Source organism: Parasteatoda tepidariorum, chromosome 6 (assembly GCF_982258835.1).
Source record: "Parasteatoda tepidariorum strain Cologne lab strain chromosome 6, Ptep-v5.0, whole genome shotgun sequence".
NCBI lineage: Eukaryota > Metazoa > Arthropoda > Arachnida > Araneae > Theridiidae > Parasteatoda > Parasteatoda tepidariorum.
In genome coordinates, this window is record NC_141760.1 from 29,485,086 (window position 1) to 29,496,544 (window position 11,459).

Genomic DNA, 11,459 nt, shown 5'->3' on the forward strand with positions numbered 1-11,459 from the left:
AAAAGTTTAGCGACTCCTGCATCACAATTGATCTATAGCTCCTTATTACCACATGATTAATTCTTTAAATATATTTTTCAATACATAAAGTGGAAACAATTTTATCTGGCTTTTTATAGGTTAAATTATAGCAAGCATAAATTATTTTGTCATTTATAGCTCATACGCGAACTTATTTATAGTTTTTTCTGATACATATTTACCATTTTTTTGTGGGTTGCTATAGTGATTAACTAATTATTCTATCCACATGGGTATGTTTCACTTAATAACATTATTAAGATTTTATGTGATGTTCGATAAACGTAATTATCCTGCACAAAATAAGATTATAAACCTTTATTTTCCAGAATATTCAATTTTGTGGAATAATCAATACCCACTTTATGCTAGAGGTTGAGTACATAATGTTTTAATATTTATTACTGTTGCAAGCACGAAAATGTTCTATTATGCATTCCGTGAGCATTTTTTTTCGCCAGTTGAGAAAAAAATATTTTTTAGGAAATATCATTCTTGAAAATAATTGTATACAATTCTGTTTTCCGAGTCTGCTATCAGATGGTAATACAAAAATTAGCTAAGTAAAATCATAATGGTATGCTCGTTTATATTTTTTCAAGAATATGTCAACAAGTTCTAAACGTTTTGATATTGATCAAGCTTATTTCGTTATATTTCTAACCATATTTAGTTAGAATAAAAATGCGTTATTGCAACACACACTCACTAAAATTATTATGCTGTTAAGTATGAGATAAATAATTAAATATGTGTGCTATTGCAAAATATATTTACTGTAAAGTCGATGTAATTGGAAAGTAATAAATAGAGTTGAATTGCGACTTATTGAGATTACATCTTTTTAAAACTACAGAAGATAAGAAGTCAAATAAGTTAGCCATTTGTGCAAGAAAGTTACTGATTGGGTCGGCATAGAAGTACTCCAAAACTTTATCCACAGGCAATGGTTGAATAAAAGGAAAATATATCAAGAAACTTGAATTTTCGAAGCGAGTAGAAAAATCAAAGCATACTGTGGTTACAAGAAACTTGAGTGTTATGAATTTTTGAAAGTGAAATTCATATAAATGTAGCATCAAAAGGCAAACAATTTGATTGCAAGAAATTTGTGTACAAGGATTTTTTACAGTTAACTTTTTCCAAAATTAATGGTAAAAAAGGAAATATTACAGCAAGAAATCGAATTTCAGTATTTGAGTTATATCCAAACAAGTTAATGAAAAGAACTGAAACTATAAGTATTAAGTATTAACCCAAGTAAAACTGAAATAAGAAAAGGATTGTAAGAAACTTGAGTAAAATGAATTTTTAAATTCGGAATTCACACAAACGCAGTAACAAAAGGATGCCAATATAATTGCAAGAAGTGTTTGTAAAACGAAGGAGTTTAAAAAGAGAGGGGAAAAAGGTACACAATAAGATTTTAAGAAATTGAATGGTAAAAGACGAATTTTTTCTAGCGAGATGATAACTAGAGGAATATTATGATTGCTAGAATGAATTTTTAAGTGTTTATTTCTCTGAAAATGATTAGAAGAATGTGTGGACAGTATAATCTGAAGGCCTATGGATCATTCCTTAATACTGACTTATTTATTGATTTCTTAATATTTTTTTAGTGTCATGATTGAAAAGCTATGTTCTCCTAGAACTAGAAATTTAACTATTGCTGTGAAGCCATTGAAATACGCATTTGAAATAATAACAAACAACCAGCTAGGTGGCTTTGATGGTAAATTTTTGGACATTCTTTCACAATACAACAATTTCAAATACAACCTGGTCACTTCGCCGGATGGAGAGTTCGGTCGTCCAATGGCAGGGGGTAATTGGACTGGATTAATCGGCATGGCACAGAGAAATGAAGCAGACATGGCATTTAGTCTAATGACAGTGTCAGAAGAAAAAATGGCAGTCGTTGACTTCAGCACACCATACACAATTCAAGAAGTGACTTTTTTCGTGGAAAAACAAGAAACTCCGGATCATGTTTTAGGCTTTTTGAAACCATTCACCTTTACTCTGTGGATTTGCTTGCTTGTTACTTTACTGTTATACCCAACCGTTTATAGGGTATTGCTTAGTAAAAAATATTCTTATGTTACAATATTATTCGAACTATATGGCAGTATCTTCAAACAGATGATTCATTTGAAACAGCAAACATTTAAAGCAAACATGTTTTTAGCTGTTTGGTGGTTCTTTGTTCTTATAATATCTTGGAGTTATTCAGCGACGCTTCTAACTAATTTAACAGTGCCAACGCAAGATCTTCCAATTAAGAACTTTGTGGAGCTTTCATTGGCTGTGAGGAATAGAGGGTACCGTTGCTTTGTTGAAACAGGAAGTAGCATACCATCCACTCTCACATCCTCTGCAGATGAAGATTTGAAATATTTAGGCCGAGCGATTGAGAAACATAAATGGTACGTCAATTTCGATGATTTGGCGAATGGCGATGTCAGTTTGGAGAAGATTGCAGTGTCAAACATACAGTTGAAACTGCAATTGTTAAGCAGACAGCTTAGCAGAAATACAGAGATTTCAAAGGACATATTGGTGTCATGGAACATGGCTCTCGTGCTATCTAAAGATTTCTGTTTCAAAGAAAATCTCAACAAAATAATTCAGAGAATGTTTAGTGCCGGCTTGTTTTGGAAGTATCAAAAAGATGAGTGGAGAAAATTAGATAGTTTATCAGCAGACTTGTCCACACTTTCCGAATCTGCACAGATGATTACCTTGGAAGAATTATCTGATCTTTTTATTTTTCTTCTTTTCGGATACGTCATTGCAGGGCTTGTTTTATTAGGAGAACTCATTTATTTCTCGTATTTGGATGTGCCGTCCCCTACATATTTACGCCAAAGCAATAGCTTAAGTGGTGACAAAAAAAGAAAGGGTCGTTGCAGATTTCAATACTCCATACACGATTGAGAAAGTGCCTCGCTTCGAAGAAGAGCAAGAATCTTCTGATATTAAAAGACGTTTTTATTCATTGTTGATAAAGTTCAAATAAAAATATGGAAATTGTGTTATGAGACTTTTTATTAAATGTAATTACTTGGCACTGTTAAATCTCAATGACTGAAACGGATATATTCTTTTGTTCTCTTTCTATCATCACAGCAACTTGTTGTGAGCTAAGGAGAAATTTTTAGATGTGGCTCTTCGCCTCGTTAAACAAATCAACGTTTCCAAAAATATGGTTTCAGGAAAAGCTGATTTGCTGACCATGATAGAGTAAGTAAGGCTGATTGAGGTACGTATGTTTATAAAAAGATGAGAAATAGGTCTTTTTAGTGTGGTATTTTTTACTGTAAATTTAAACTAAAATTTCAGCAAAAGCATTTTTTATGTTAAAAAATAAACTTTTAAGTTAAAGAGAACCATAATTGCCATACTATCAATGACACCAGTATTGCTTAATTATTTGTGGTAATAGGTACTACTGGTATTGTGTTAATAAAAAATAGGATATGTGGATGTTTTTTAAAGCCCCTCTAACGGATACGTAAAAACATAAATAAAGGCATTATGGAATACACTGAGAAAAAAATATAAAAACAGGTTGCCTGATTGGGTAAATATTTCTTTTATGTATCGAAACTCATGTTTTATAAAAAAATATACTTCATATGAATGCATTGCATAAATTAGATTGCAATTAAGAATATAAGTTTTGGTCATTCGATACAGCAGATGAATTTTTAAAAAGAATGTTGGTTTTAACATGATATACCAAAAAAGAAAGCATATTTGCTTCTTTTGAAATTATAATTAAAATATAAGTAAATTATAATTAAAATATGTGACACTAGATCAAACTAGTATAATCAAAATATGACCGGCACTGACCGTCTTAGTAATCAAACCCTGTAACCCAAATCTAATTGGTGTTCTGAAAGAGAAAGAAAAAAAACTCTTGCTCGAAAATTGCTAAGGAACATTATACTTTTTCTAATCAACAGTTCCATGTGAAACATCTTTGATGTGTAAATATTCATCTTTAATTTGTAAAGATAAATCTAATTCAGGTATTTTTATTTTAACACACTTTTCATCGAAAAGTACATGCCTAACCTTCCTCTAATGAGCGCTTCTCACATAAGTACTTTACGGCACGTGTTCACAAGCTAAATTTAAAACGATCTAGTGAATAATGCACCATTATTTGTTTTCAAGAAAATTAAGTTTGAAGTACAGTAAAAATGTTAAGCGATCAAAATTTTGGCCATGGCAAAGCTTTTCTCGTAAACTTTTTCAATGCATACTCCAATAGCATAGATGACTTTATTCTGAAACCTGAATTAATGTTGGAATAAAATAAAATTTAAATGAAAATAACATTAAAAAAAAATACAAAACAAATGAAATAAAACAAAAATACGACCACCGAAGCCGACGTCTTCAGGGGGTACCGGCCCCGGTAGCCATTAAAAACAAAACCATTTCTATTTGAGGGAGAAGCAAAAGCTTAAAATATCTCCCTCAGTACCCCGATGGTTTTGTATAGAGGTCCAGGAAAAACAAGATACATTCAAAAGAATAAACAAATTACGAAAAGAAAATCAATAAAAATCATCAGAAAATTAAAAACTCACAGTCACAGGTCAAGAATCAACTTCAAAAGCGGAGGAAAAGAAAACACTAAAAACTGAAAAACAACGCCCCCTATAATAATGCGCAGTAAAAGTTTAAAAATGATATGAAAAGGTCAGGAGAAGGAGATACGTTTTTAATTTTCTGATGATTTTTATTGATTTTCTTTTCGTAATTTGTTTATTCTTTTGAATGTATCTTGTTTTTCCTGGACCTCTATACAAAACCATCGGGGTACTGAGGGAGATATTTTAAGCTTTTGCTTCTCCCTCAAATAGAAATGGTTTTGTTTTTAATGGCTACCGGGGCCGGTACCCCCTGAAGACGTCGGCTTCGGTGGTCGTATTTTTGTTTTATTTCATTTGTTTTGTATTGATACTTTTTTCTGAAATTGCTGCTGCTTTTTAGCGCGTTTTTTTTCAAAGAAGTTTTTTCCTTTTGATCTTAATTATTTGTGTTTTCTTTCAGTATTAAAAAAAAAACTTTCATTAGCATATTCCCTGCTTGACAAATCTGAAAATGGTATTGCTCATCTTCATTCTACAAATATTTTTAGACATTATTCGATTTTATCCTTAATTTTTTGTAAACAATTTGTAATTTTTTTTTTAAGAAATCAAAGTTTTCTTTCCATCAATTTTGTTTTCTAAATATTAAACAGAAAAATTTATCTATTTACAATTATGCATGATATTTCATTTTAATTAAAACAGCAGTCAAAGTTGTCATTAAAGTATTTTTTCTCTCCTTTTATTAGCAGTGCAGCTGTTAGTCATAACTTAGAAAACATATAACTTAGAAAACATAGTTGCATCCGCAGCTATAAATGAATGCATTTAGAATTCTGGAAAAAATGAAGTAAATAAAACATACACATTAGGTGCTGCAAATTAATATTTAAGTTCAGAAAAACAAAAACGCTATCGTAATCTATCGAATCATTGAATTTAGGAGATCAAAATGGTTAGAAGAAAAAAAAAAAAAGGTTAAAAGAAAAAAAAAAAACTCCAAAACAAGTTTGATTGTCTGTAAAAAGTTGGGAGTGTTTCCATTAATTGCTTTTCAATTCTACTTTTACCCCAAGCAATAAAATCGGTTTTAACGTTTTAAGTCCTGCCTTCCTCTATAAGGATTTGTTAGATTTCGATAGCGCTTTTGTTTTTTTTTTGTTTCGTTTTTTTGCTTAAATATTTATTTGCTATTCTCTAACATTTAAACGTTTTTGATTTCCTTTTTCATAAGGATTCTAAAAACATATATTAAGGACTTTGATTGTAGAATACGCGGTATATGCCTTTTGCATATTATGTTGTCTTAAAAATCTCCAAGTGATGGAGCAGTCTTTTTTAGGTTTTTTTTTAATTAGCTTAAATGTCCTGAATTTTTAACTCATCTTTTTTACGGAATACCCTGTATTTGTACGTCCCTTGATAAGCCTAAACGCTTCTGGGTTAATTGTAAAAGGCCTGAAAAATATGAGACTGAATGAGAGATTTTTCCGATGAACCTGATAAATAGCAAAACGAGAACGACATTCGTAAGAAGCAGGATTGTCCAATCAGCCTACGACAAATGTATCAAGTTATTTTTAGTATTTAGAGTAGATTATACATAATAATCGACAATTATACATAATCTAGGATGTGCTGCATTTACTGTGAGGTATATAAAAACAATTAGATATATTACCGGCAAACTATGAAACTCCGACATTGTATAGAATGCTGGATGTTTTTAGGCAAAGTATGAAATGTGAGAATTATTTCATACTTTCCCTAGGCATTGTGTATAATGCCTAGGCATTCTATAGAATGATAAATGCTGTTTAGGCAAAGTATGAAATAAAAGTCCTGATGAGGTTATTATGTAAATGATGTGCATGTTATTGTGAATGACCGAAATCGGTGCTTGTTGACTTTCACCGGTGAATGTTGAGAATCACATAGTCGCTTTGGTGAATGTCCGAAATATTTATTACACCGAATTTGATATTAATTTATTCGTGGATATAATTACATTTATTCGATATTTTAATACTTACTGACGATAGATTAGAAGAAACATCAGTGTTTGGAGTATCGGGCAAATATATACCGGGCAATGGCACTTGACCTTACAAAAACATCAGTGTAGGGTATACCGGGCAAATGTATACCGGACAGTGGCACTTGACCATAAAAAAGCATCAGTGTAGAGTATACCGGGCAATGGCACTTAACTAGACCTAGTATGACTAGACCATTGGTAAATGTCCGAAATATATACTAGGTCTAGTCAAGTGCCACGGCCCGGTATACATTTGCCCGGTATACCCTACACTGATGTTTTTTTTAAGGTTCGGTGCCACTGCCCGGCATACCCTACACTGATGTTTTCTTAAGGTTCAATGCCACTGCCCGGTACACATTTGCCCGATACTCCGAGCTCTGATGTTTCTTCTAATCTATCGTCAGTAAGTATTAAAATATCGAATAAATGTAATTATATCCACGAATAAATTAATATCAAATCGGATGACGTTTTGAATTTGTCATTTTTGAATGACATTTAGACGAATCGGAGATGTATTTTATACTTTGCCGGTGTCTCATTTGGCATTCTATAGAATGCCTAGGAAATATGTGAAATATAAATCATTTCAGATTTTAATTTCAGATTTCATTACTGATCTGATTTTAGGCATTCTATACAATACCGTATTTCATACTTTGTCGGTAACAGATACAACATAAAACACAAAATGTAAAGTTAGAGGCAAAATTTGCATCTAATATGCTATATTAATTTAGTGGGACTTTTCATGTAATCGAAATGTGAGCGAATATTTATTTTACACAAAATTAACTTTATTAATGGTATTTTCATTGTGTTAAATTGTTAATTAGTATAGTTTTGTGAAGTGAAATATTGTTATTATTATCATTTTTTTTGAGTCTAGACAACTTTTCATAAATATTACATCGTTTCTCAATTAATTTTACCTGTGTGACAAGAATGAGTTTATTATTTCCAAATAATATAGCATTTAATTTAATTTGAAATTGCATTTTCTTTAAAATGATTTGTCTGGCAAAGTGTCTGGCATTATAGTTGCGATGACATTATTTTTCACGAAATTTAATTTTAATAAAATTTTGAGGTTAGTACACATTGTATTTTCCATATGTAATTTGTAAAAGATAGTTAATTTCAACTTTTTGTGCCTACATTTCAGTTTTAAACCCTTTCTATACTGACATAATAAAATTTAGCAAACTATTTCCTTCACTTTTAATAAAAGTATTAAATAATTCAATGAAATCTAGTTTCTTTTTAAAATATAATTTCATAGTAGGAACAAAGTCTTAAAAGTATTAGAGAAAAACGCATATTTATCAAAGAAAGATAGATGCTTACAGAGATTTTATGCTTCTACGCTCATATGGTTGAAGTTGACTTTTGTAAATTTTAAGCTGCATTTTCTCAGTTGCATATTTCATACTTGTGTGTCAACATAATATCTCCTTTAATATTCATCCAATTCACTTAAAATTTTCCTAGGAAGTATAAATTTAATGCAGCTTGTGTTGTGAATATAAATATAATGAAGTTCAGTATTTAAATGATGTTCTTCTTGTACAGGAAAAAATTAGGTAATTTTGCTGCTAATCTATCACCAGTTATATAATTTTTAACAGCCTTTTTTTAAAAATTGAAAATTTTAAATGGTTGAAAAAAATTGTTAATATTAATAGTGTAAGGCATTTATTTTTAAGCATTTCACAAAATATGATAAGCAATTCAAGGTTGATTTCTAAAACTAAGAAATTTTTTTTAGAAACAAGCGTGAAATAAAGTAGTTTTTAGAATATCATAAACGTCCATAATTCCATGTTTATTAAATAAAATAATAAAATGCACGTGGGGTAATTTTTTGACGATAATGGTATTTGAGTAGCGACTGGTGCATAATTTTTTAATCGTATTTTTTAAAAATATTTTATTCATTCTGTTGCCAGTAGTTACCGTTAATTTTGTAAGAAAAAGAAAATTATTATTAAGTAGGACGAAGAAAATTATTGAATAAATAAATGAATAAATAAATGAACGAATGAATAAATAAATAAATAAATGGTTGAATAACCGTATTAGGTGAAAACAGTTAAAAAACGATTTTTCTCAGTGTTAACAATCATTACCTCAGTTTTTCATGATAACAGCTCATTGGTTTAGCCATCAAGTCCTCCCAGCTCTTTAATTTTCAAACCGAAATAATTAAATATCTAAATAAAGTTGCATAATTTATTCAAAGAAACAAAAATGAAATTAACATTCCCTTCCACTGATAGAGGTATGTATACGTATACGTATGATGATATATTGATAAGAAATTGGAAATATCAATTATATTTAAACCAGCAAACGATTTTGAATGGTCTATTAATAAATGTATAGTGGAAGTTATAGATTTGCTGAAACATTTCAGCAATTATTAATTATAGCTTTTCTTCCCCCTTTTTTTAAATTATAAGCTATTTTCATAGTAAATGTTTTTTTTCTTTTTTTTTTATGTAATTTGAAAACTATCATTTGATGATGTATATGGTATTGCAACAAACTTATTCACACACAAACACTTTTTGCTATTATGGGGAGAAAAAATCTGAAAACTAACGCAAATACCGAAAAACATTTTTCTAAAAATAGCGTAAGTTTTCTATCCTAAAATTTATAGAGCTCTTCCTATTATTTACCCTCTCCCAGGAAAATATTCTATAGTAAGATCTAGATATATTTACAATACTTTTTCAGTTTCTAGAATAAATCAATTATTGAAAATAACATTTTATAGCATTAAAAGTTGGATTATAAAAAGTTTCTGAAATGATGTTTTCAATTGTTATCCCTAGATGGCGACATCATTTATATTGAAATTGCTTTCAAACGGATTCAGGCTAAACTATGTTGTGAAACCATTTTAATATTTTAAGAGACTTTCCATTTGCTGTCATCTATGAATATTTAATTGCACTAGATATTGCGTTCTTGCATGAAATGTAAAAATTGATAATTTTTTTTTTTATTGAAATTTTTTTTCTTCTAATAACTTAAAAATATTTTTTTGAAACGTTGTTCAATAATATTGTCTACTAGCGCTGGTATTTATTCTTAACTTTTTAACTTGAGAAAAAAAAATTATATTTCTTACTAATTTAAAAAAAATTTAACATTCTTTGAAAATATTTATGTAATTGTTATTGCCTTTTATTACTCTTATTTTTAATTGCCATAGATGAATTCTTTATATTTTTTTCATAACATAGAGACATCTCATTTGCGCTGGTAAGGTATTACGTTATTTGCTTTTTTGCTAATGAACTTGCTACAAAAATTATACACGTAATCTTAATGTTATTATTTTATTTGTGAAATAATAACTAAAAAATTTAAATATAAACAATAGCTATATATTTGCAATGTCTGTCTAAAATATATGTTACTCATTAGTAGTGTATGAAAAAAAAGAAAATTTTCTAACGAAAATCGGATTTGATACCTCAGAAAAATGTCTTCAATTGTATAAGCGTACATCATCATAATTTTATGATAGAAAATGTATTGTAATACACATTTTCCAATCAGTACTTATTAACATAATAAATTGGAAGATTGGTAAATTTGTAGGAAAATTTATCAAACTAATTTATTTTTTTAAAATTAAAATTAGGGATTTAAGTGATATGCTAAAAAGATTATTGATGAAAAAATTTAAATGCAAAATATCCACTTGTGCACTTTCAAAAATCTATTAGAAAAACGCGTTTGGAAATCTTTGATTTTAATTTAATTCAAATCAAAACTAAATGGTTTGTACTGTTTTGAGTTATATATACATATTTTTTTCGTGATGAAGAATAAAATTTCTTAAAGTACAGCAAAAGAAGTAAATTCCGTAAACTGTAAGCATAACAAGAGAAAACCGCAGTAAAATTTTCCAAATTTCAAATTTCAAATTTTTATATTTTTCGACAGTATACACGAGTGAAAAAGAGTAAACTGCATTTTCCTGATATGAGTCAAGGGGATCATGGTGCTTAGGGGTATCCAATTTTGTGAATAGTTTGTATCAACGTAATAAGCATTTGAATATCCTTATTTTCCCCAGACAAGATGGTTCCAAATTTTTTCATATAAAAAAATTGACATAATCGGAAGTATTTTTTGATAATTTTTAATTTCTGTTTGATATTAATTATATTAAACTTGTTTAGTAAAATAAATTATAATTCACACAATTTTTTTTTAATCAATTCATTTAAATTTAGTTAAAATTTAATGAATAAACATTAAAATGTGTATTTTGATTTATTATTCGATTTAAACCTTTCCAATAAAAACACATATTTTCCTAAAATCATTTAGGTTGTGTGCCAAAAATCAAATCACTACATGTCAAAAGTTTTAAGAAAGTTTCGTTTTAAAAAATGTTGCAATATAAGTTAACATCTAAGCCATAATTAAAGGTCAAATATTGCATATGAGCTTCTACATTTTTTTAAAGGAAACTAATTAGCGTTATTTGCATCAAAACATTTATTTATCACTTATTAAAACATATTTGGGCAAGGACCTTGTGAGTATGAATCTACCATGAAAAAACAGGATTTCCTCTGAACCACTAATTGAAATGTTTCCCAGTTAGACACTACCGGATAGGCCATATTATCCAGCATATTTTACTCACTTCATCAAAAATGGTATTTCCTTTCATTTTATTAATTAAATTATTTCCGAATGAGAAGTTAGCCTAATTGGTAAGTATTTATTTGTTAAATTTGTGGCAATTAATATGC

At 29.0% G+C, this 11,459-nt stretch overlaps 1 protein-coding gene across 1 annotated transcript; it reads left to right on the forward strand.

Moving 5' to 3' along the window:
* Positions 1-554: 554 nt before the first annotated feature.
* LOC107451766 (glutamate receptor ionotropic, delta-1-like) lies at positions 555-2,961 on the forward strand. Its single transcript, XM_016067973.4, has one exon. It carries the CDS (start codon positions 1,648-1,650, stop codon positions 2,959-2,961), a length of 1,314 nt encoding a protein of 437 aa, XP_015923459.3. The 5' UTR covers positions 555-1,647.
* Positions 2,962-11,459: the final 8,498 nt, after the last annotated feature.

Bases quoted from the DNA above. Each gene is read 5' to 3' on its own strand.
- LOC107451766 (XM_016067973.4), top strand. From the start codon at position 1,648: ATGATTGAAAAGCTATGTTCTCCTAGAACTAGAAATTTAACTATTGCT.